Source organism: Neofelis nebulosa, chromosome 1 (assembly GCF_028018385.1).
Source record: "Neofelis nebulosa isolate mNeoNeb1 chromosome 1, mNeoNeb1.pri, whole genome shotgun sequence".
Taxonomy (NCBI): Eukaryota; Metazoa; Chordata; class Mammalia; order Carnivora; family Felidae; genus Neofelis; species Neofelis nebulosa.
Window position 1 is genome coordinate 93,202,280 of NC_080782.1, and position 27,894 is coordinate 93,230,173.

The 27,894-nt window shown below is 37.0% G+C and overlaps 1 protein-coding gene across 5 annotated transcripts in view; it reads right to left on the reverse strand.

The window, feature by feature from the left end:
• The window catches only part of VCAN (versican), a 120,212-nt gene that overhangs the window by 16,176 nt on the left and 76,142 nt on the right, over positions 1-27,894 (reverse strand). For all 5 annotated transcript variants that reach the window (XM_058727877.1, XM_058727896.1, XM_058727867.1 and 2 more), the window contains 4 exons: positions 25,876-25,989; positions 20,725-20,883; positions 19,384-19,466; positions 1,297-1,441 (listed from right to left, as the gene is read on the reverse strand). In XM_058727877.1, the coding sequence (XP_058583860.1) occupies positions 1,297-1,441; positions 19,384-19,466; positions 20,725-20,883; positions 25,876-25,989 (501 nt within the window). The remainder of the gene's footprint in view (positions 1-1,296; positions 1,442-19,383; positions 19,467-20,724; positions 20,884-25,875; positions 25,990-27,894) is intronic.

Sequence of the window (27,894 nt, forward strand, 5' to 3'; positions counted from 1 at the left end):
GGGAAAGGCATGACTCCAAGGAACATTTGGAGACTTACGAAGGCAAACATGACATTCAGAGAAAGACAAACAGTTCATTAAAGACTTCTTACACTAGAAACAGGGAAAAGAGCAAATACCTGATTTGCTATTTTCACGAGACCCATGGCAGAAGTGCTGAAGTAATGCACAAAGCCAGGGAAGCTGCTCAGACAGAAAGGATAGTCAGAATAAATTCGACTTTAGATAAGACAATAGCAGAGAGAGTGACAGGGCTGACAGCTGAGTTTCATCTGAGCTCTGTGTATCTCAGTGTTTTCTTTCTTCTGATAGAATTTCTTAGTATCGGGGTTTAAGTTGTTCCTAAAATATCTGCAGAGTGTGTATTTTTAGTTTACTACTTTTATATCCAAAGACAAATGAATCCAATGAATTTTATATTTTGCAATTGTACTCTTACTTGATGAAAAATTCTAGGTCTAGAGGCTAAATTTTCATATTCTAACACCATTATCAATTGTGAAAGGTTAAAAAATTTTTATGGAATTCCTGTTTTTTTAAAGGAGGACGTCTGTACAGTGTGCCTCAGAAATTCAAACATATTGGTCAACAATAAACACTTTCTAAAATCAGTGTTCCTAATTTTATCTGTTTAATGTTGACTAAGCAATGCTTGCTACAGAGCTTACATCACAAATGTTTTTATTTTAGCAGACGTTGAAGGTATTCAACAAGAGTGACGCTGTTTTTGTTCTATTGTTTATAAACACATAATGAGCTCCTACAGAAATGATTATAAACTTCAAATGCCTATAAAATAAGGGAACATCCCTAGTGAGGGAGGGCAATGGTTTTTAAGCCCCAGAACTTCAAACCACTGACACGTTCCAACATGGACCAAATGGTACCAGTTCTTATTTTTCTACCAGAGTAAAAAAATCCAGATTATTTTATGATATAACCCGATTCTTAGATGTTGACTTTTTTTTTTTTTTTTTTTTTTTTGTAAGTTCTCCTCATCAGAATAAACAGGTGGACAGACTGTTGGGCTGGTACTTTGTTTTTCTTAAAGATACTGCCAGGTAGTTTTTTGCAATACGAATATGACATTGTTATCTTAAGCATCTGAAATCTAAGGTAAAGACATTACTGAAAATGAATTTTGCAAATGTATTGGAGGAGTGAAATATTCCATAAGCAGCAAGAGATGCCATATATGACATCCAGTTTGTGTCTTAAAATAATGAAGTTTATTCATCTTGAATTTGCTTGATAATTGAAATGCAGATTAGGTATGCGTTATTAATTGATCATTACCTGTTCCTTTCTTGCAGGTATAGGTGAGATGATAATTGCAGGGAACATCATTCCACTGGCCGTTCTCATGCCAAATGATTACAACACAATCTTCTCCAGCAGAAAAGAAGCTGTCTGGCTGGTTGGGCCTCCAGTTCTCATATTGCTGTAAAAATGGAGAAAGAACAGAATTAACTACTTGATAGTCGAAAAGTAGCAAATGATAAGAGCAACAGAGCCATTACATTGCAATGGAATTAGAATGACTCAACAGTTTTTGTTGAACTATCTAACTGAAATTATTTTAATGATAAAGAAAAAAGCTTTTACACTCTGAGTGGAAAATATACGTATTTCAAAGTCTCTCTTCAGCAAACGTGTATTTTTTTTTTCCTTTGGCAATGAGATACGTCTGAGAAATTTTGTTCTAGATATCCTACATTTCTAAATATGTAATGAATGCTTGACTTAAGAAATTTGATCATGTTATTATTATTAAGTGTAACAATATTAATGGGAGTGGAAGCAGAGAAAAAAACCCCATAATCTCATCACTCTGTCATGTTTTCTCCCAGCCCTTATGGGCACATGTAATTTTATGTAATTATAATGACAGTATAATAAAATTTGTATTTTTTCTTTTACCTCTTTGCCACTATAAAGTATGTTTTCTTGCCTTATTTAATGTGATTGGTTTTATCTAAATTCATTTATTTGGTTAAGAAAAATTGAGACATTTGCTAATTTATTTTTTATACTTACCCAATATACATGTTTCCATCATTTCATATTCAACCTTCCTTAGTAATTTTGTTTTATTTTTTTATTAAAGTTCTTCTTTTTCATTTATTTTTATTTATTTAGAGAGAGACAGAGACAGAGACAGAGAGGCAGTGAGAGAATCTCAAGTAGGCTGCACACTAACAGTGTGGAGTCTGATGCACAGCTCATTCCTACAAACCATGAGATCATGACCTGAGCCAAAATCAAGAGTCAGAAGCTTAACCGATAGAGCCACCTAGGTGACCCCTGAATAATTCTGCTTTAGATGTGATTCTTGTATGCACTATAAGTTAAGTTTTGCTTTACAGTATAAATCTGGAAGTTGTTTTCTCTCAATTGGAACACTGACCACAGTTAAGCATATTGATACAAAAGACAAACTGTTAAAAATATATCTTGCTAGGAGCGTCTGAGTGGCTCAGTCATTTAAGCATCTGGGTGGCTCAGTCATTTAAGTGTCTGACTTTGGCTCGGGTCATGATCTCATGGTTAGTGGGTTTGAGCTCCTCATGGGGCTCTGCTTCATATTCTGTGTCTCTCTGCCCCTTCCCCTCTTGTGCTATCTCTCACTCTCAAAAATAAATAAATAAACATTAAAAAATAATAAAAAGTCATATATATCTTACTATAAAAATATATTTGTTTTTCTTTTATGTTTTTCTATTGATTTTCTTCTTTTTTAATTAAAAAAATTATTTTTAATGTTTATTTTTTGAGAGACAGGGAGAGACAGAGCACGCGTGCGAGAGCGGCAGAGAGAAGGAGAGACAGAATCTGAAGCAGTCTTCAGGCTCTGAGCTGTCAGCACACAGCCCAACACGGGGCTCCAACTAGAGAACCATGAGATGATGACCTAAGTCGAAGTCAGACGCTTAAATGACTGAGACACCCAGACGCCCCTCTATTGGTTATCTTTATAACTGTATCTGTAGATGGTATCTTTTGATTTCCCAGTCTGGGCAATGAACTATAACCAGAATTATCTTTTGCTTTCCATCAGAATAACACCTGTCATTTATTCAGCACCTATAATGGATGAAGCCCTCTCCTAGGTACTTGGTATGCATTATCTCTTACAAGAATCCAGTAGGATTTGGAGAAACTTGGACTTTGAGATGTTAAGCACTCAGGGCTCTTGGGCTTACATTCAATTTCTTCTTACCTTAAAATGTGGTCTCCATCATCAATAATTGTATGAAAAACACAGTCCCTATGTCTGTTGAAAAATTATAAACTTCAGACTATAATTAAGAGAGCAATTTCCTAGCCTTGGGTCTCCTGATAACTAGAATGTGATATGGGACAAGTTGGTTCAGTATCTTTCTGGCTCAACTTGAGAATCACGTTTTCAATATGCTTTGCCTGCTATCATGTTGTACATCACATCTAATGCTACCAAATCTGATAGAGTCAAACTTTCTTCACTTGGTAGAAGGACAGATTCAGATTCATGTGCAATGGCTGATATGACTATCTTTCTTGGTCCTACAGATCTATGTCTTTTCTTGAATTAAATTTAAAATAAGTTTGTGGCTTGAATTAAGGGATTTTATTTGGGAAAGATAGAGAAAAAAGAGTTGTATGTAAGAGTAAAGCCGTTGTTTCCAACTCAGAACATGCCAAACAAACAAACAAACAAACCAATAGCACTGTGGCTACTTTTATACCTTTTAAAAATGTATAATAAGTATACTAGACAATATCTGATTTTTCTTCTCAGAAAAACAAATGGCTTTTAAAACTTTTAAGTATGGTAAAAACCTTGATCTTTGATAAAATAATTTGTGAGAAGATCTAAAGTTTGAAAGCCTCCAGATTAAGAGACCTGCTACTTTTCCTTCAATCTCTTTTCCTAGCTTTGTTTTAAAATCCTCCTCAATCATGCCAAAAATTAAGATCGAGATAAGGAGATCCCCACTATGTAAGAGTCTTTGAAAAGTGATAAAATTGCAAAGAACCAAGGGAAGCTTAATAAAGGTGTGGTTTGTGTTTGTTTGTTTTTGCCAAAACACAGAATGAAGGGTGTTTTTATTTTTCTGGTGGAGATCCAGAAATTAAATGGATTGAAATCCAACTCTAGTAGCCGGAATGGTACCACTGAGTTACTGCCTTGATGGCCTTGGGAAGGAAGATCAGAGGATCCTTTGACTGGCAGGTCTCCCTGAAGCCAGGAACTGACAGTTGCTCTAAAAGGGGTTGCTAATTATTTCTCTGTTTTCCTTTTCTTTGCTTACTTCCTTTCCCTTATCATCTCTCACCCTCCACCCATAAAGCCTTTTGTTGTTTTTGCTTTTGCTACTCTTTTAGATAGATAATAAACAAGGAAACAGGAAATGGAGTGACAAAGCAAAATAAAAGTCATATTCAACCTGTTGCTGATATGTAACTAAGTTGTCTTTAACAGACCTATTAAAGCAGCATCAAAATAAAAATTTAAATTAAATTAAATTAAATTAATAAGCAAAGGAATAGGAATTCCTTAAAACTAACAAAGATCTGTATTGGATATTTCCTATAGCCAAAGTTCCAGAGTTCCTCAAATACTTATGGATTTTGGAGCTCAATCATTTCTAGGTTACTTTCTAACTAACCTCTTACAGGAAACATGTAAAAGTCCTCAAAGGTGGATAACTTTCCCACACATCCACAGGATATGCAAACTGTGTAATGCTCCCTGAGTCCTTGTCCCTACACACACTCCCAGATCTCTTGTTTTATTTGTCTTCATAATAATTAACTTCCGATGTCCTATGTAATTTATTTATTGTATTTTTTTTCTCCTTAATAGAATGTAAGCTCACTGAAGACAGGAATTTGGGGTTCTTTTGTTTACTACTTATCCTCATTGCCAGGAATTATGCCTGGCACACACTGGTATTGTTTAATAAATAATTTGATAGTTATAAATAATGAACAACAGAGTGTGTTGCATTCTACCCTATCCACATCTACTTCTAAATGTTTCATTTCTTTTAGAGAGAGGGAGAGAGAGGCAGGGGCAGAGAGAGAGAGGGACCGAGGATCCGAAGTAGGCTCCACACTGACAGCACCAAGCCCTATGTGGGGCTTGAATTCAGGAGCCATGACTTCATGACCCTGAGCCAAAGTCAGATGCTCAACCGACTGAGCCAATCAGGCACCCCCACATCTACTTCTAATCAAAGATGTTGCTCACTGTTGGCAAATGATACATGAGACAGACAATAACCATTCTGGAAAACAGTTGGTGATAGACATCAAGAACCTCAAAAAGTTCCACCACTTACATCCCATAATTCCACTTCTAAAATTCTATCTTAAAAAAAAATCAGAGATGTGAACAATAATTTATCTAAAATATTAATTATACTAGCAGCAAATGGGTAAAAATCTATAGAGTGAATATATATATATATATATATATATAGTCTGTATATCTTGTCTGTGAAGAATATATAGGGAAATGGAAAATACTAAAAGAAGTTTTAAGTTAAAATTAAAAAGCAAAATACAGAAAATATGCAATGAAAAGCAAAATACAAAAACCATGCAATGATCCAAATTTTACACATACTCTCAGATATCTAAGTTATATGAGGAGGTAATAGTTTATTCTATATATTTTTATATTTTCCACTTCTCTAAAGACAGCATGAATTATTTTTCTAATCAGCAAAAATGAACACTATTAGATGGTCTATGCAGCTATCAGAAAGAACTTATAAATTTCTTAGCTAACCTTTTTCTAATCTAACCTCAACAAATATCACTTCATGTTACTAGTTCCTGGCCTGCCATGTATTTTGCAGCTGACTTTTCCTCCTGATCTGAACAATGACTGCCTCATTTTCACACTGAAATGAGATTCAGATTCCATGCCACTGAAGTGATTCTCAGGGCTTAGGCTGCCCAGACTCAGACCTCTGGTAAAAGATTTAATTGTTTTTGGTGGGAATTACATCTGGCTTGCAACAGTGATTGAAAACCTGCGTTCTGTGTTGTTGCTTGGCAGAACTGTGGCTTAATGGTGCAGGACCAAATTTTGGGTCTGTGGTTTTTACAAGAATGTTGGATACCCACAGGCATGTCACACTATTACCTCATATCTGATAGCTCCATTGTGCAGATTTATTTTGGCTAAGATGCTTTGATTTTGCTCCATGTTATTGCCAACCTAACTTTAGCAAAGGAAACTCCAGTTTTCTGAATAACTCTTTGTTTCCTCCTGAATTCTTTACAGCTTTATTTTTAATATCACTTGCAGGGTAAAGGGTATAAAAAAATAAATCATTGATTTCAGGTTTAATAATATATTTTTTCACTGAAGTTAAATATTAGAAAGAGATCTTTCCTCAGGAAATCAATTCTAAGTTCTAAGAATGTAATAGAGCCTCTCTCAAATGGACAGTGTCTTATACACACAGAAATACAGATTCTCAGAATGGGCAGAGAAAAATGCCCTACTCCCATCTTGATTTTTTTCCTCCTCATTTGGAATCATAAGCAAACATCCTGGGTGATCTACCCTAGATCAACCCTCTTCTAGGGCTGGACAGGCAAACTGAGAAATATGCCAAAAAGCCAGCACAGTTTATGGAGAATTCATTTCAACACCACTGACAAAAATAAATGCTGATCAGACTTCTGCACATTTGTCTGTGTCTCCGAGACTCATGTTCTCCAACCCAAACCCCAAACTCTCGTTGCCTCCCCCAGGGAACAGAATAATATCAAGGCTATGTCTGAAAAGAGAACTCTAAATTACTTTGCATTTTCATTCTTTCCTGATGGCAGAGAAAATTAGGACATACAACTTAAGTAGTTGATATAGAGGAAAGCCACTTCAGATATAAAATATTCTAAGTGTTCTATAAAAAACTTGCACCTTATTAAGAGATAATTTATTTTGTATCCAGTATGAAACTGCTTAACGTTGCCTATAATATGGTAAAGTTGCTCCTAGAGTTCCCGTTAAATGACTGTTCTCTGTCTCTGTAAAAAACCAAAGTGCCAAAAGAGACAACTATTTCAATTAAACTGGATTTTGTAACGTTTCAGTTGTTTTCCCTTTCTTCCCCCCCAAATGGATTTGAATACATCAGCTGCCAAAGGCATAAAATGATTCAAAAAACCCTGGCCAAAACCCAAAAGCTACGCATGGTTCTCTCACATGAAAATTATCTCTACAAACCAGAGAACTCATTTGAACCAATCTTAATACTGAGAGGGAAAACTCAGAACTGAATTAAGTTACTCATCAAAATCTATCAAACCTAATAAATACTTAGCTTATTTTGTTCCAAATAATCTGTATTTTATTGTCAAGAATTTGTTTCTGTCTCACATTAACATAAAAGCTAAAAGTTAACCTGCAGGTCTTCTGGAGAACACAGGACCTCCCAGCCTGCCAAAATTCTTCACTCTTAGAGAGTGACCTCAATTCCACAGACCTAAGAGGGACTTGACTAATTTTTGTCAAGCAGCATAGCTAAGGAGCTCTTCTCTCTCCTCAGCTCTTTGCAAGTCTTCCCCTGGATTCCATAAACACACTGGGGGGGGGGGGGGGGGGTAGAGTGTGTGTGTGTTTGGGGGTGGGAATTGGGGGTGGAGTATCTGCTTTTGAAAGTTATCTTTCAAAAGTAATCTACTAAAGTTAGACAGAGTTTAACATCCTTTCAAGATGAATTTCTGATTATATATAGTTGGGACTCTAGGAGTCCCAACTATCATTCAGAGATACCAGGGGATCTTTTATCTGTAAAATACACACCACAGGGCCTTGATCAATGGCACTAACATCTCAGCAGATAACTAGTATCACAAGCACAAACAAAAGAAATTGATGGCAAAAATGTAATGCGACTAATTGACATTTTCCTTACACAGAGATGAAAACTGCCTTTTTCCCTCAGGTTAAAAAGCCATTGTTTCAGAAATATAGAAGATTTAGAAATAAACTTTCCAAAAAAGCTTTGTTTTGCTTTAAAAAAGAAGTTTGCTTGGGTTCAGCTTTGAGCATGGCTCTCAGTTAAAGAAAAGAAACAGGATATCCAGTATTAATCAGTTACTGCTGTGACAGTCCTATCCCAGCTGGTCCTCTACTTGATACATATGTAAGCAAATCAATTTATGAAGAAAAATGCAAACAGCTAGGTGGTGAAAAGGAAAAACTGGAGTAAGGAATGTTCCTCAACCACGGAATGACTTACTCTTACCCCTCTATGCAACAATCCAAATAGTATTTGTTTTTCTGTGTCAAAATTTTGTATAAATCTTGTAAATTTGATTCAAAAATGAAAACTTTGAAAATACAAGATTCAAAAATGAAAACTTTGTTTCAACTTCTGGTGGAGAAAGAATCCCCAGAACATTAAACTCTTGTTTTTAAATCTCTTTTATCAGCTTCTTGAAAGGGAGAAGTTTACAAAGCAACAGGTCCTATCAAAACTTAATTGATAATTAACTCTATGAAGAATAATCACTGGGCACTAACTAGTTCTCCTTAAAAGTTAGATACTCTGTTCAGAATTTCTTGATTTCTTTTCATCTCTATTAAAAAGAAAACAGAATTTTCACAGACACTAGATAAAATTGCAGTTCATCTTTTTGTGAGACACAAATGTGATATTTACCACTCTTATACACACACATACACACACACACACACACACACACACACACACACCTACAAATACAGAACTTCTTGGCACTAGGGAAGAATTATCTAAGATCTTTAGAAATGTCCCTATTCCCACACACCTGGTGGCAGGTAGGTTCCCACCATAAATATGATCCAAAATGGTTCAAAGTTTAGCAGAATAAACAGCAATAGACCTCTGGAAATGCAAAAACTGAGCCACCCACTAGACAGATTTGATAGCTAATTGAACAATTCTCACACACTAGCCAGCCACTAGGTACACTTCAAATTTGTACCTGAGAAAAAAAAGTACAAAATATTTCATCTTGTGGATCTTCAGGGTATCTCATGTGTAACTGAAACTGCAAAACTTGAAATCCTGAATATGCAGCTGCCAAGGGCCTTCTTTCATCTATCTATATAGCTATCATCTACCTATGCACACTTTTCGCTATAATTTTTCAGCTTAGATACAGTCACTTTTTAGTCTTTAAAATTCACTATAATTTAAATTATCTTAAATGGCCAATTAAAGTCTCTATGTTTCAGAACTATTATGGATTTTGCCAAGCACATTTAAATAATCACACACATTCCATTGGTAAAAACCATTCTTGACATTTGCCCAGTGAAGCTGTCCTATGACATAATATTTTATTGTAATTGATGGGAGAACATACTAAATCTAACAGTCCAGTCGCTGCTTTCTACCTACTCTCCCTCCCCCCAAACACTGCTAATTTAATTCTCTGTGAAAAGCTTTCATAAGAAAACCAAAAATGTCCTCTAGGTTCAAATACCAATGTAAGTTGCCAAGGAAAACTTTCCACTGTGTTCTATTACTGTGTATAAAGTGAAGATATGAGAAACATTGGCTCTAATATTTGCCTCAGTTGCTAGGATTTTACTAAGCATGTGACTCTGTGTGTTAACTTCACGCTGTGTTTGAAAAATTATCTAATCTCACATTTAACTTTCAGGTTCACAATAAGTATATAGTATATTTTAAACTCCAGACTAAAGGAACTTAATTCACCAGGAATACTATTCCTTCGTAGATCTAAGTGGAATTCTGGGTATGTGAAGTTTTGAAACACAAAATACAATACGACCACTAGGTGGTGATATCCCTCCATTAATATATCATGAATTACCAACTAAGTTACTTAAAACAGAATTTACAATACCCCCCCAATCATGATTATTTACTTCATGTATCAAGATGAAATGATTATATGTGAAATGTTCTCTCAGTTTTGTGAGGGAAAGCATGAAGAGAACACTTTGCTAGAAGATGGACCTCAGCTAAACAGCATTTAACAATGTGATTGCATTCTGTTCCGTTACAGGTAATGGCAGCTATAATCCGATTTTTCGATCTGACTAGAATGTTATCTACAATAGTTTATTTTTCTCCATTTTTTCTTTTAAAATTATCAGATTATTTATATTTATGTCAATGGTGAAACTGCATCAGAAGCAAAGTCAAATCTATAATACCCACCTCAAATCCTTACAACAGGGCAGATTGTAAACAAACACGTATGTGCGCAAATTACTGCCCGCGGTGTGATTCACATTTAGTTTTTGTTTTTTTTTTTTTGGTAAAAACTTACCTAGACTAGCCATAAAATGTGGTACCTGTACTAAAAGCTGACTTCTGTGTGCAAACCCCTATCATCACCTGCAAGGGACAGTGCCATGGCCGTATTCTCAAAGCTACAAGTATTAGCCAAATGCCACCGATGCCAAGGGGAAACAGATAACCACAAAGTATAAAAAGCCAACTCCACAAATAGAAACACTTTCCCAAGAGGACCGCTTACCCGTTTGAAATGTTTGAAACGTATGCTGATAAGAAACCACCTTTTCACAAAATAAAGAACTCAGAGTAACCACTCTGGGTTACCCTCAGCCTTTCAGAACATAGGTCAACCAGTTATCTGCAAGGAAGTGAGGAGCACTACTTATTACAGAAATCAAAACATTTGGTAACTTTAAAATGCCTTTTCTCCCCCTAGATGGCTATGCTGCACAATAGGCGTTTGTTTTCGGTCTGCGGGGGGTACATTTAACTTTGCTTTATTCAACTCCTAGGGGGCAAATGACCTCCTGGCGAGGTAGAGATCTACCTCTTCTGATCCTTGTACTTGCTTAACGTTACTCCAGTCTGGGTCCTTATTTATTTATGTTTTAAGGGAGGTTATAGTCTTGCTGTTGTCTTTTAGTTGAACAACAAAAAGGAAAAGAGCAGCTTTGTTTTAAAGGAGAAAGAGACATTTGTTTTGTGTCACTGCCCTGGGCTGGTAGGCTGGAGTTGGATCCTACAAACATGAATATGCTGAAGGGAAGAAAAACTAACTTGGGGTCTCCTGATAGCTGTTAAAATGGCAATATGCCCATTATTTTCCTAGCTGGCAAGTCTCTGTGCGGGAGAGACAATCTGGCAGCTCTTGAGTACAGCACTAATCTCATGTAATAGCGTGAGCTCACTGCCCTACAAAGCTGTAATTATCAACAGCATTTTCTAAAGGATGTGAGTTCCTCCCACCGCAAGAGCACTTGAAATGGGGGAGGGGCAGGCAGAGCCCCACGGAGCCCTTTGCATTTAACCCCCACCTCAGAAGGAGCCAGTGGGTTCCCTCACCCCAAGCTTGTTTGCGCAGATCTTCAGGCAGGAAGCGCTGACGATCCAAATGCAGTGGGAAACTGCCAAAACCCATTCCACAGTTTTGTTTGCCTTTTCCATGAATTGCCTTAAAGTAATTAGCAATTAAATTTAAATATCTGTACATGATTTTAGAGTTTCATAGAGCTGCTGGGAAAGCATCTGTGAGAAGGAATTGATTTTTTTTTTTTTAAGGAGAACCTTGTCAATTATGAAATGATTTTCCAGTGATGGTAAGTGTTCTTCCAGCCCTGTCACCTATCTCTAGATATCTGCGCACAAGTAAAGGCAAGGCGGAGATGAGGGTTTTGTGTTCCAGAACTTCTATGACTGGTTATATTTCACACGTAGAATCACAGGAACCAGTTGTTGGTTTCAAATCAAACTGAACTGCAACACAAGTAAAAATTTTTATTAAGAGCTGAATGGTCTTGGGCAGAACAGAAACTGAGAATTCTTCCACTCATGAGTAATGTGTTAAAGGATGAGGAAACAGCATATGTTTTCCTTGGCTTTTAGGTTAATATAATGAAGTCTGTGAAGTTTAACATAATTAAATTAATGTTGATATGCGGTGTGACTTGTTCACAGACAAGTGGCATCTGACTTGGATCTCAAACCACACCACAGCTGACACATATCCATCTGCAAACACTTTACAGAGCGTTTTCTAATGTTTTCAGGTAGACAAAGTAAAACTTAAGTTTTCAGTTCGGGGGTTTTGTTTTGCACTGTTTTCTGCCAAATCATGGACAATCCTTTCAAATGAGCAGAAACCTACAAATGAGTTTAGAAAACACTGGGAATTAGCTCATACTCTTGATTCTCTTTTCAATGTCCAAGACATCTGGCAGAGGGAGGAGGAGAGGAACCTTTGTGTTTATAAAAGGGTAATAATGATACCTTCCTGTAGAAAAAAAATTAATGGTTTATGGCCTGCAACTTGTTACTCCTTTTCTCTGCCCCTTTTAAGTGTTTATTCCTGAGTTAAGGGCTATTTCTTCATTGTTTCTACCTTTTTTCAAAGCTGGTTTTTCTCACAATACTTTGCTTGACAGACTGATGAGTTTATTTATGAAAAAAGGAAAGGGGTCTCTGTATTTAAAGTCAATCCACAAATCTGGCAATTCTCATGCATCAACCCTAACCAGGAGGGTGACTGGGTGTCCCAAATTCTAGGTATGCCAGCTTGCCAGTGCTGAACATGCTTACCAAGATGAGAACAAACAAAAAAGGCAAAATTCAGTTACCTTCCAGAAATATTTTTCAAGTAGTATTTTTTTAAGTGCAAAAGGCTACCGATTAGCCTTTTGCAACCTCTGTCAGAACTATCGAGGGGCAAGATGAGCTGGTTAGAGCTAGAAAATAAGACCTTTATGGTTCTGTGAATTAGTAACTTGTTTGAGAACTTCCCAAAAAGATTTAGACAAGTGTGGAGGAGAGAAAGGTTTTTTGTTTCCTCTAATAGTACTGGACAGTGAGAAGAGGGCTGTGGCTACTTCCCAGGAAGCTGACAAGCCAGCAGCCTTTCAGGGCTTGCCTGAGTGTGGACAAAATAGAGATGATAGAAGGAAAATGTGAAAGAGACATAGAAAGATTTTTGTTTGTTTGTTTGTTTCTGCTTTTTGTTTTGTTTTTGGTTTTTTGTTTTGTTTTGTTTCTTGCCAAACAAATCAAACACTCCAAGGCTCCTCAACATTTTTAAAAGGAAACTGGGTTGTCAGTTCTATTCAATCCTCAACCTCTGCACAACACTATCTAAGGTGACATTTTCCTTTGAAGTAACTGCTTCTGATCCACTGAAGCATCCAATCCCCAGTGGTGAGGGGTGAGCTTTAGTGGTGCTGCAAAAACTCACTAAAGAGAAGAGAGAAAGGACCAAATTCTCCCCTTGTCAGAATTTATGCCTGGGGGTCAGAGAGAGGAGGGAGCATGATGATAACAGCTTTAAATCTCTGAGGTCCAGGGGTTGAATTTAAACCAATTGTTTGGGAGATATGTTACAAAAAGTAGTGTCATGAAGGCACCTAACAGTTTCCAATGCCTGATTGTGCTATCCATGGACAGTTGTCTGTAGTCTGTAGTTGTACAGAAAGTTGTGAAAATGATTTTGCTAGGAAATATATAGATAGGACAGTATAAATGATTCCATGCTGTTCTCTCATGTCTGGCTGCCTCTATGCTTGAAAGAACAGACTCAGATAGAGGATGAATAAATGAAGCTCTGTCCAGCCTTAGGCAACCAATTCATCCTTAGTCAACCAAACTATAAAAAATAAAATAACATTCAGGGATAAGATTTTCTTTTGTGTGTTCTACTACATTTTGGATTTGGATAATATAGGTTTTCTAAGTAATTTTTCTGCAGAAAGTATAATGACAGAATATGTGCCTATCTTGAAAAAAAATCCTCCTTCAAAGTTTTGAGTAATTGTTGGTTTCCTAAAGCTTCATGGAAAATCTGCCCTGATATAACTCAAACCTGCAGGGGTGGCAGAGGCTGAAAGGTTTACTTTCCATTTTTTCTTCCCAGAGCTTATTGTAAATGTATTCTTGGGACAACCATGGACAAAACTGTCATCATTTCCAGTAGGCACATCTGTTTTCCTTTGGGTTAATAACTTCTCTAAGATGCAGTACACTCAGCCATATATATATATTTGTTTTGGGGGAACTTTTTTTTTTCACCATTTTTGAAATCTCATCTATTATGTTTTAATGTTTTTCATACTGGTACAACATTAAATTAAATATTTAACTTAGATAAACAAGAATTGTCACAAAGTGATTCACCCAAAAGTCTTAATTGGTCATTTCATGATTCAGAACATAACAGAATAAGATGATTGAGCAATGTATAAATATTAATTACCATTCAGGGGTGCCTGGGTGGCTCAGTCGGTTAAGAGTCCGACTTCGGCTCAGGTCATGGTCTCATGGTTCATGAGTTTGAGCCCTGCGTTGGGTTTTGTGCTGTCAGCTCAGAGCCTGCTTCCCATCTTCTGTCCCCCTCTCTCTCTGCCCCTCCCTTGCTTGCCCACATTCTCCCCCGCCCCTCTGTCAGAAATAAACATTAAAAAATATTAATTAGCATTCAAAAAACATTAAGTATCTATTTTTGTCAACAATTCCACTAGGTGCTGAAAAAATAGAAATGAAGGTTAATCCCTGCCTCAGAAAGCTCAGTGTCAGGAAATTAGCCCCACGGAGGTCAGTGGTCAGATGCAAAGAGGACACAAGAGGCTTCTGGAACAAGTAGAGGAGCTCTTAGTCACAGTCAATTGGGAAGGCTTCCTGGAAGGAGACTCTTGCCTAAACAAGGCATATGAACATTTATTAAATAAAATTATTCTAAGCACTAGGGCAAGAGTATGCAAAGATCCTCAGGAGTTAGATGTCATGGCTTATTCCAGGAACTGTGAGTATTTTGAGATGATATTGCTTAGGAAGTGGCAGGTGGAATAGTGGGCTTGGTATGCCAGGCTCATAATTAGAATTTTATACTGAAGGCAAGAGGAAGATATTGCAGGATTTCAGGAAGAGAGTAACAAGAGTTCATAGTAAGGGAAAGGGCAGGTCATAGGCACTGGAAACATATCTGGGGGAAACACTTCAGACTAGTCATTCATTTAACAATTAGGTTAAAGAAAGAACTTAAAACTCAACTAAAAGTATGGAAGCTAGATAAGAAATGTTTGTTTAAGTTTGCCAGCTTTAATGTGTATTTAACTTGGATAGTTTAACTTAGTGTCTTTGAAGACATCACTTGGGTGACAAGTGAAGTTATTCATTATTGAAGTTATTTGTCTGAGTTTCTAATAAAGTACTTGGGGCATTTCGCTATTAAGAGATCAATAGTCAAGTTAAAGAACAACTCGTCAATAGAAAACTAAGACACAAATTGAAGTGTGACTGGTTATTAGAAAACCTAGTGAGAAAATAAAAACTGGAATGTGTTAAGAGAAAATAACCTTAATAAAAATCACAAAGGTTAAGGCTAGACCCAATTTCCCTCTGAGTACACTTTTGTGAAACTTACTGGGTAAACCCCCCAAATGATAATAAAAAATATTTTGGAAATACAACAAAAGCAAGAATTTGGCATGTTATCCACACCATATTACGGGGGCCAATAACGTGGAATGAATCAATCAGAATCTGAAGAACAAGGGCAATTTAGATAACTTGGCCAAATAACACTATTAATGTAGTACAAGCATATAAATCGACATCTCGCGATATAGCATAATCCTGTTAACTACGATATAATTATACTGCAAGTTTATTGAAGCAGAGCTTAATTATTTTAAGAAAAGAAATTATTGAGACTGAAAAACCTAATAGAAACTTGTTTGCTTTTACTGAATTGTAAGGCTGAATAACAGATGATAATATACAGTAAATATCAAAGGTCCTTTTTGTTTTAATACTGCTCTACCTCCCAAGAAGAATAAGCTCTAATAAATCTTTCAAACAAAAAATGGGGGCAAAGGGGAGAAGGGAGAAATCACTCTAAAACATAAACAAAGTCCTTAAAATTGCACACAGTCAAGGTAACACCATTTCCAAGTGTAAGCGGATACTGCTTTCTCTGATGTAGAGTTTACTATTAGGGATCTTTTCAAAGGCAAGACATTTGGAGTAAACAGCGAAACAAAGAAGAACTATTTTATTCAAAGCCTGCAAACATATGGAACCTGTTAAGGGGATGGTGGCTGCAGAATGAACTACAAACGAGTTTAAGAGACACCTAGGCTGTGTCAGAAAGGAAGGGATAGAGGCGAGGGTGGTTACAAAAGCAGAGTGGGCCAGAGATCAGTCAGATGGGAGGGAGACAGGCTGTTGGGCAGATGGTCTTTTCTGTTTCAAAATGTTCCAAGTTAGGGACACTCCTTAGCACACTTTTATTTGACACAAAGAGGGAATTAAGAAGAAACCAAGGGTCTGTCAGAGTGCTTTCTAGATTTGCTTGTATTGTTTCTTTGATACGCTTTGCTTATTTATGTAATTCATCTGCTCACTTCTTCAAACCAAGACCCTCACTTGATGCTCTCTTCATAATCCTTAGGTTTCAATGTAAAAACGTGAACTCATTTAGGGTAAGGTTCTTGTTTACACTGTACAGTTACCTACATGAGGCCATGTTATCTTCCCCTGAAAATTTCCTAGGAAGATCAATATATTTCTCTCTTGCAAAGTGCAATTCTTGCTTACTTACCAAGTTTAGGACCAGTCTAGGCCATGGAAATGGCAATTAAGTTATTTTTATACAGTATTTTTCACAGTCCTTTGAAACTTAATGGACACAGACCAAAAGAAAAAGGAAAAAAAATAAAGTTGACTTGGCTTGCTTTGGCATAGTGGAATAATGACATCTGATGAATCAAGCTCACCTGAATGGCATTTGACAGGAAAGGAACCTTCCCTAAGATGTTTTACAGACCTCACCCAGCTGCCAGCTAGAAGTCAAGATTCAGTGTCATTAACCAAGTTCATAGGTAGTATAAGGGCCTTGTCCTAGACACCATAAATAGTAAAAAGCAGGCAAGAAAACCACTTCTTTGAAAAGCTGAACTGCTAATGACCAGAATAAACATGTTGTAACACACAAAAATGCTAAGAATGAAAACATACAAATCAGTTCCATAGAACCAATGAGAAATTGAAGTTGGGGACTTGGCCTGATCAGGTCAATATGTAGCAAATGGCAGACTTTACATATACCACACCTCGCCAAATGCCAGGCTCAGAGGGGGAACATAGAGGTACACTTTCAGATAAGCTGTGGTTAAGGTCTGCAAGGAACAAATAAGCACCAACCAGAGCCCTACCTGAGTTCTTGGCGTTCTAACTTCTGTAATACAGATGGGACCTCCTAGGACTTGTACTTTTCAGTGGGCTATGTGTAAAGGAACATGTGTGGGAGGAAGACTTAATGGTGGGTCTTAAGACTCAAGTTACCCCATAGGACTGAAGTATTCATTCAACAAAAGAAAACTCGTTAAATGCCTATACTGTATAAAATACATTTGCAAAATTATAAAAAGTCTTAACTATCTATAACATACATAAAAAATCCTTTAATTTTATATTCACATACACATTATAAGTAAAATCAAAATAGTTTATCTTCAATTACAATTCAAATACAGAAGGATTCACACCATACCAATCACCATTAATCTAACTGACCAAATTATCCTCCCTGAAATATTTATTTATTTTAGCAAAACAAAAATACACAGATGCAACTTTTGCAGATATACCATCCACTTCGGACAATGAGAGAACAATGAGTATTGATCCAGAGGATATGGTTGATAGATCTTATTGGGAATATATTTTACAATCTACCTTCCCTATTTTTTCTGCATCTTGCCAAAGAACCTACTTATGAACCTTAATGGCAAATAGTGCTGATTAAACATAAGGAGTGATGACAGAGAGAGGGTAAGCCAGACTTTATTTTAGGGTTGCTCAAAGCAAAATGTAATAAGGGATACCTTTTCAAATCAAGGACGTGTCAGCCAGAATAAAGCATGGCTTTGGAGACAGGCCTGAGTTCACATCCTGACTTTGCCACTTAACAGAATTGTGACTCTGGGCAAAAATCTCAACCTAACTGACCTTCCCTCTCTTGACCTGTAAAACACTTAATACCTCTCTTAAAGATTATTGTGGGGGAATAAACCCACGCCAAATGCTGAGTATGGCAACTGACACAGAGATGACCTGAGTGGTATGTCCAAAAGAACACAGAAAAGCTTTCTCAAACAGAGTAGAACTTCCAAAAGCAGAGGTTATTTCGGCATCTGTTCTAGGACGAACTTTACGTTTGGCCAAACTCATTACATCCAGATGAGTGGCAGGTAATGAATGAAATTTAAACATAAGAGCTTAAAAATTATTTTCAATTTTTCCTGCTATTCATCTAATTTAGAACTGAATTTATACCTATCGTTTAGCCCAGTGGATCTCAACTTGTCTGCATTTGAGAATCACCTGGAGAGCATGTGGAAAATATAGCTGCCAGAGGTTTTGCTTTAATGAATTTGAGCTGATGCCTAGGCACCAGTTGTTAAATTATGTTCCCCAGGTGATTCCAATGAACAGCCAGTGCCTAGAACCACTAGTATAGCTAACCACACTTGAACTACTTCTAAAAAAATTACACTCACATGTATCTAGAATAGTGACTCAAAACAGGTTCAGCGGTCCTAAGAATCTCATTTCAGCCTACTCAAGGTTCTGGCCAGTGTTACCAAGTCATTCTTTAAGAAGCAGAGAAAGCTCAAAACTATGTAATTAGCAGTTTGAGTGGAAGAAAATCCACAAGATCATAATTCAACAATCTTTCTTAAGATGAAAAAAAATGAGCATTTTGGTTTGGATAAAAATGAGCCATGCCATATAGCAGATTTCCAGTGAAATTATGTAAGAGAGAAAGGTATTTTTTTAAAGGCCTTTTCTCTTACATTTATTCTTTCCCTTTTTCCTTTGAAGCTATAAAAAGCAAAGATAACCATCTGAAAGACAAACTTAAGGCAATTCTGCTGATTATGTGGTTTTCCAGTTCAACAGAGTCTGATGTGCTGCTCTTTCAAAGAGAGCCACAATGATGGGAGCACTGTTTGTGGATCAGTTAGCATGGAACTCCATTCTAACACTCATTTTTTTTTAAATTTTTTTTTAATATTTATTTATTTTTGAGACAGAGAGAGACAGAGCATGAATGGGGGAGGGGCAGAGAGAGAGGGAGACACAGAATTGGAAGCAGGCTCCAGGCTCTGAGCCATCAGCCCAGAGCCTGACGCAGGGCTTGAACTCACGAACCGTGAGATCGTGACCTGAGCTGAAGTCGGACGCTCAACAGACTGAGCCACCCAGGAGCCCCTCTAACACTCATTTATTTCACTGAGTGACCCTGATCAAGTCACTTAACTGGTCTCCAGTCAAATACACCCTCTGTAACATGCAATCAGCACACAGTACCAAGGTCCTAGAATTGGTATCATTTTTCATGCACAGTCAACATTACCAGTGTGCTGCCATCGGTCCAACGGAAGTCATGTTCAAACATCTTGTCATTGAGGCCTATCCACTGATAATCATGGCCCACACCTAAGAGAGGGGAAACAACACAGATATTTTTACTACCTTTCCCATATATGGATGAAATGTATTAAAGAAAATTATTTTCAGAGTGAATCATGCATCCTCTTTCCTGGCTGGATTTTTGTTTAGTTGCTCATAAAAATCTCTCATAGTCTAACTATCTTTTGTTCTTCTGCCCAGTGTGCTTTAAACTAAAAAGCTAATTCACAAACATTGAGAAACATTAAAATATCAGACATAAGAAAATAATTTCCCTAGCAGTTTCCTATAATTAAATATTTTTTCCAGCCTTACTCATGATAAAAACTTTCCATTTTTTTATTAAGCTATGCCATTGGCAAAAATTCAGTGACCTGATAAAATGTGACAGATCATTCCCATACTAGCCTCACTTTGGAAGCCACATGTTTTTTCTCAAAGCATTTCAAACAATGAATACCTAGACCAGATAGTCCTGTAAAATTATCCTCAAAAATAATTACTTTCATCATAGATGAGTCACTGGCGAGAATACCATGCAAAAAAGTTAAATGAACCTCCATCCAAATTGCAAATTAACTATCAAACTTCTAAAAGATAGCAGGCTTTATGAGAACATATTTAACAGAGCATCAAACAATGCTTCATAAGCAAAAAACTTCTACATATTCGCTACATAAAAGCAAGCTGCTCTCCTCTTTGTTCCAGTTTAAGGAGTTATTCAACAGCTCTGGTAGTAAGTTTCATTAGCTTTCAGTCTCCATTTGTTCATGCCCTTAACATGAAGCCCCCTTTCTATGGCTTAAAACCATTAGCGGTGTGGATAAGAACCAATTTTGTGCCGAGGGTAGGATTAGGGTGCTATTACAAATTCAGATTTAATTAGTGGGATAAAAATAACTGGAAGCAATTTTGTCTTTAACTTTAGACAACATATGCACATCTTCAAAACAGAAACTACAACAGCAGCTGAGAAGAATGAGATGGAACCATAAGAAGGGGCCATTTTGGTAAGTCAAAAAATGATCAAATAGCAATTTCATGTGACTCAACCTACAGGGTGCTGTTTCACCTACTGCTGGCAGATCAGGAAATGCCTTCCTATGTGAGAGGTATTTCTCAAAGTAGGGGACTCATGTAGGAGAGAGGCTTTTAAGTAGTTCAGATGAGGGACTTAGTAAATCAAACTGCAACGGAGAATGCTACTTCTGTTCAGTTAGATGCAAAGAAAACTAAGATGGTGACACTGAGTGAGCTTCAAAACCTTAGTATGCTTGCTACATACGGTTCACAAACATCTGTTCTTCATGAGACAGGATGCTTGTAAGATGCGCGCCCTGCAGACGGCATTCCCTTTCAGCTGCGTCCCATGTGCGCCGATGCGCGAAGTATTTGTAGCACTGCCCTTGGAATTTGTGCCAGCCATAGTCACACGTCTCTGTGTCTGGAAGAAATGAGGCAGGAGCTTATTAAATTTACCTACGTCATTCCATCTTGCCTCAGGGATCTAAGTGCTAGTAAGAAGACCTAAGCCAGTATCAATGCAATGTCCCTGAAATTACATATGAAGAAAATTTGATCACGATGATGAAGAAAGTATGATAATGATAGCCCAACTGATTCCTGCCTAGCGGGTGACTGTACATCTCTGGACTGAAAAGTCAGTATCTAACTGCAGTTTCCTTGATTAGAGCCAGTTTCAGCAGGAAAGAAAACTGGAAGAGGGGCCAGACAAAACTTCTTAGGCTGCAATGTCTACTGACTCATTTGTGAAGCAACTGGGGCTAAGTCCTTACCAACACAACTTTTCTGAAGAGAATCATTCAAGTGATAAGATAAGAATTCCGGCTAATAGGATTATCAATGCTCTATTTGAAGAAGGACTTCAAAGTCTCTGGAAGTAGTTCCTTTACCACTTCCCAGAGAGATAGCTGGGTGGCCACGGGATCTTGTCAAGTAAGATTTACAGCGAGAGAAAAAAAAATCTTCATCGGTAGGCAGCTTCTGGGATACAGCTAGGATGGGATACAGCTAGGATTGCGTGCCTTCTTCCCCAAAGGACAGGAAGTATAGGTAACTCCTTGTGCAAATACATCATGATTTTAAGTTTGTTTAGAAAGCAATAGCAGAAGTCACATCCCATCACGCCACACATGCATATACATATATTTTTTTCTCTTTTGTAACAAGCATACCATAACCAGTATCCTGGTGGGATGAGAACATTTTTCAAATATACCTAAATTTTAAACAGGCAGTAAGCTGCAGCTATACCTTCTAGAGAGATTCTAGATTGCCAGTTTTTAAATATTTTCACAGGAAAGCAGCCTTGCTCATAGCACCGCCTTGTCACTGGCAACCTTCTCTCAGACTCATCCACTCACAGGTGGGGTTAAAGTGTATGTATTAAATGATGAGCAATGGAAATGATTTGGACTATCACAAAAGATATCTCACAAACATTCTGAACTAGTTACACATAACAACTAACAAAACTGCAATGTTTATAGAATTTCAGGTACCAGGAAAACTTCCCACATTACCTATTAACCCATCCCCCCATCCCCTAATCTTACTAGTTGATGAAGGAAACAAAATCCTACTAGATGAAATAAATGTTTGCTTTATAGGTCAGGCTTAGTGGCCAAATTGATAGTCAAATTGTCTCCTGACTCTCACACCATTTATTCCCCTTTCTATAATTGTGGGAAAGTATGAATTCTGAGAGATTTTAATGTTTTCCTGGCTCCAGGGATTTAGACGATAGTCATACAGATGCAGCTCATCTCTGGGAGCAGTCTGTATTTCAGTTTAGTTTATCCAGTCTTGTTGTTAGTTATAGCCAGCTGACTAATTGGTTTAAATAACGTGAACTGGAGGTTTTAAGTTTTATTCAAGTGTTGTTTGGAGACCACCAAATCTCATAGGAAAGGACTAGAGACACAGTTAGATGGTTTGGTATAAAAGTAGCATTCAGCCCCGAAGAATGAAATGTAATTTGGCTACTTGGATGTAGCAATTTTCCTTTTGCAATATTCATGTGGAAGAATTTAGAGGTGAGGCAGGAGGGGTGGGGAGGAAACGAATCTTCATATAAGAGGGAGTTAGTTTATAGGGGAGGACAATTGGAAAGAATTTTAGAAAACTCTTACTGCCAAAGACAATAATGTGATACTATAAAAGCATAGCTTTCCTTAACCATGGGAATTAATATTTATTTAAGACAGCTTAAAATTCTACAGAATCCTTAACTTATTGAATAGGAAGTTTAAAACAATTCTTCTACACACTCATATCCTCTATTAACCCAATGGCTTTAGTCCAGTTTTCTTTCTTTGTCTTTTATCATTAAAATAGGTTATCGTTACATATGTTTTCCCTTATACCAAAAATCCTAAATGATCATAAAATTTACATGCACAACCACATCATTGCTACAACACCTTTCTCAGTTAACAGGTGAGTATATTTCTATCAGAACCCAGGTCCAAACTGGAAGCTTGTTTGTATGTTTGTTTATGTACATATATATGTATGTATGTATGTATGTATGTATGTATGTATTTATTCATCTGTACTATTTTTTTTAATTTTTTTTAACATTTATTTATTTTTGAGAGACAGAGAGAGAGAGCATGAACAGGGGAGGGTCAGAGAAAGAGGGAGATACAGAATCTGAAACAGGCTCCAGGCTCTGAGCTGTCAGCACAGAGCCCGACGCGGGGCCCGAACCCACGGACCGCGAGATCATGACCTGAGCCGAAGTCGGTCGCTTAACCGACTGACCCACCCAGTCGCCCCTCATCTGTACTATTGAAACCATAGATTTACAGTCCTGATGATTATGAATATATGTGCAAATGCCACTCAATAAACTTTTTATTGAAAAAAAAATCAAATATCGATATGGATTTACATAACTTTTATTATTTATGCGTTCAATAAATATGTAAGGAAGGACTAGGTGTCAAAGAGCATCTCCTAAGGATGCTATTCTGATAGGGGTTATTGGAAGCAGCCTGTTTGTTCTTCCAATCTCATCTAAAAATAACACGATACACATTTCATTTATTAAAAGAAACACATTTGGATGATATTTTCTTAAAAATCATACATATAGAAATTCTTCTTAAGCTTTAAAACTACTATAACTCATAGATTACATGATGAAGACCCAGATTCAGTTTTGCCTGGGTGTGCTGGCTATGGTAAGGAAGGGTACGATAATTCTGGTTCATGGCTACAGAAGCCAAGACTATCACTTTAGAGCAATTTTACTAAAAATGTATTCTCTTTATGTCATGTAGGTAACATTTTCAACATCTGTGACATATAGCCGTCAAGCCTTAAGAAATTGTTAACATTTAGGCACTTCTTGCTGGCAAGCTGTATCAATGACTTTAGTGTGGGGCAATTTGTGTGTACAGAATTGTTTCCATACTGTTGTAAGATCCCCTTCTAGAATTTTATTTCCATTATCACTCTACCAAAACATTTCCCCTATTCCAGAGTTACTGGGACTTGGGAAGTTACTAATGCAGAGAAGAAAGGGTCAGCTGAAGAAACAACATAGTCATCACTAAAATTTGGATAGAAAACTGTTTAGACAACAATGCTGCTGTTAATGAAAAAAATATTTGTTCTTAGGCAACCTGAAAAGAGGAGAAAAAAATCTTTCAGTGTCCTGGCAATAAATCACAGGAGCACAGCTGCAATCGGGTAAACAGACTGGGATAGCTGTTTCTCAGCAAATGATGTGGATGAAAGTACACTTGCTTTAAGACAAAATAGAATGTACCCGAAAGCTAGTGGCACCAGAAATGAGAGAAAAAAAAGCAAAACCTTTTTAAGATAGACATAAATAAAATGCTTACCCATAAGAGTTACTTGTAAAGTGTGAAGATATCAAGAAAAACCTGGGCTTTATAAAGCAGCCTAGGTTCATTTTCCCCACTCTGTAATTTACTAGTTGTGTGACCTTGAACACATCACTTTTCCTTTCTGAGCCTCAATTTCTGGCCCGCTTCCCACAAAGAAATACTGTCAACTAAACAAAATGATGTACCTGGAAACATCTGGTAAACTACAAGGCATTCAACAAATAACATCTCTTTTTATTCCCTGCCAAGAATTACACTGAGTCACCAAGATTGGGGACCTTGTCTGTTTTGCTCAAAGTTCTACTTCCAGTGCCCAGGACAGCACTTGGAAGATAGTAGGTGCTCAGTAAACATTTGTTGAATGAATGAGTTTTTGAATTGCTCCTTGGACTTGAACTAAGGGAAGCCAGAATCATTTTAAGATAGCTGATGTTTCACATATCTCACACTTTTGTTTTCTACAAAAAATGGTATCTTTCTTACTGCTTTCTTTAAGAAAAGGATCTTGCTTAGTCAATCTGCATATTTACCTTTCAAATTCTAAAACAGATTCATCCTATGCAATAGAGAGAAAGAAAAAAAAAAAAACACCTAAAAATGGAGCCATCACCCATCCTCTTTGGCAATTCAATACATGCTGCTTTCAGTTTTGTTCTAACTGTGGTGACGTCTGGATTAACATTGCAAAGCAGAATGTGGGGCCAGACCAATGTGTCTGAGCGTCTAATACATTTTCATTCTGTCTGGTGGAACAGAAGTTTGGCACTAGGCACTTTGTTCAAAGCCAAACCACTGTATGACTTTAAGTAAAGGAAATAGACATTTCAAAGCTGAGGATGCAATGTGTTTCTGATTGATGACTAAGAAATGTTACCATTAACCACCTAAAATACACTCTCAGGTTGGCCATAAAATACAAATTACAGGGATCATGAGATTCAAGCAATCCTGAACATAGGCCTTTGTTTCATTCAGAAAAAGTAGATGCTTCTTTAGTAAGAAAACTCCGGGTTGAGCAGATTAATAATACTTTTACATAATGTTTGCCAAGCCAAAGCTAATGTATTCTACAACTATAACAATTCATTCTCCAGAGGTGATTACCTATGAAAAATAAGCCCATTGACCTTCAAGTGCTTAGGAGGAGAAAATAAAGGCAACCAATATTGAATTCCATACTCCTTGGTACAAGCCACAAAGATGGATTAAGGTCAATGCCTAGTTTGTCCTCAGGAAGAATACTTACAACAACGTTCCTTTTGTTGGCTAGATGTTCTGAAAATCAGCTAAGTGTTCCTGTCTGCAATTCTATTTTATCAACAAAACATCAGTGACCGAGTCAACACTGTTTTTCAGGTGTTGTGAGCTACGGACAGACACATAAGGAAACCTAACATAGTTAGGTAACCTGTGAATTTCCCCTGCAGGAAAAAATATGCCATATAGCCAACATTGCTAAAAACACCCAAATAATTATGACAAAAAGCTGTCTAGAAGTAACATTTGAAATGAACTATCAATAATTTCCATCCTCCAAATGTTGCAACAGCTCTTACCTTGTTCACAAAGTGCACCAACATAGCTTGGAAGGCAGAGGCACCTGAATGTATTAAAACCGTCAACACATGTGGCTCCATTGCGACAGGGGTTAGAGTGACATTCATCAAAATCTGAAATAAAATCATAAAAGGCCACAAAAGTATTTTCAGAAAAGGTCAAAGGATCCCATTTAGTATAAGGTTGCCAGATAAAGAACAGAACAGCCGATTAAATCTTAATTTCAGATTTAATAATAATTTTTAAGTATAAATACGCCCCATGCTATATTTAGGGCCTACTTACAATAAAAATTTATTCTTTTCTTTTTTTATCTGAAATTAAAATTTAACTGACCTTCCTGCGTTTCATTTGCCAAATCTGGCAACTCGAGGAAAATTTCAAAGTTATTCATAAGAGGGTCATGGTCTCCATTGCTTTTAGATGAGTCACATGAATGCTGAAACTGATAAAGAATTGTATGGGCTTCCCACACTCAATCCTGGCTTCTGCTTTGATTACCTCACCTGTGGAATACTAAAAATATGTAACTGGCCTTACCGCCTCTGGGCCTTTTCCTTTCCAGTACATCCTTCATTCTGATTGTCATCTCCTTCAAAAGCAGTCATGATAATTTACTCTTTGGCTTCCAAACCTTCCATAGATGCCAACCACCCAGGGCAGAGATCTTCTACATGTAGTCCCTGAACCAGCAGCATCAGCATCAACTGAGAATGTTAGAGATGCAGGTTCCCAGGCCCACCCCAGACCTACAGAATCAGACCCTGTGGGGGATGGGAACACCAATGATTGCTGTTGTAGAAGTCCCCCACATGATTTTGATGATGCTAAAGTCTAAGAATCACTCTACCAGAATAGGAAGTAATCTCTTGGCTTGAGAATCTTCTCAGATGTATCCAGATCTAACCTCCTTTCAAGTATTTTCTTCTAATACGTTTCTCTCCCACAAACCTATAAATAGGTCTACGTCAATACTCGCAGTCACTCAAATGCATTCTGCAGTTTGCGGTGTCTGTACTTAGTTTGCTGTGTCTGTGTCTCCCCCACCAGCCATCAAAATCCTCCTAAGTTTAAATGCAATACTACTAAATGCAACTTTTCTACCCAGACCCGTATGATCTCTGATGAAATTAATGCTTTATTCCCATACCATTTTCCAATTCCACTAAAGATTTAATTAATGTTTATATTAAATAAAAGAGTATTAAACTGTATAAATATACAAAGTAAATTAAATTTCCAAGAGGTATATAATGTATTGGTACCTAAAGAAATGGCCTCAGTAATGATGATATCATATAGTAGTGATATCAAACACTTTTATGATGCTTGCTAAGTACCAGCCACTGTTCTAACAGCTTCACATATATTAACTCACTAAACTATTTTCAAGTGATCTTAATGTAAAACAGAATGGGAGCCAAATAGACGCTTTTATACATATATATGTAAATATGACATTTAAGATGTTAGTTATTCCTTAAATGAATTCTATTGCTACCTCTACATCCCTACTAATTAACACAGAAATAGAGCTTACCAGCTCTATTAACTTTTTTTTTTTAAAGATAAGCACTCTTGGGGTGCCTGGGTGGCTCAGTTGGTTAAGCGTCCAACTTTGGCTAAGGTCATGGTCTCATGGTTCGTGGGTTCAAGTCCTGCACTCGGGTCTGTTCTGACAGCTCAGAGCCTGGAGTCTGCTTCAGAATCTTTGTTTCTCTCTCTCTGCCCCTCCTCCGTTTGTACTCTGTCTCTCTCTCTGTCTCTCTCAAAAATAAGTGAATAAACATTAAAGAAAACTTCATAAGACAAGCACTCTTTTAAAATGAGTGTTGAGAATTTTATCTCAGTATTTTTGTGTAATCTAAAGTGTTATCATGGGCTTTCTTTACTCAATTGTATGAGAAAATCTTTACGGTACCTCTAAAAGGACCACCTGTCCAATGTATTCCATCATCTCTTTTCTCAGAGGAAAGGTCTATATTTAGTCAAATCAGAACTGGAGTCTTTTTGTTTTT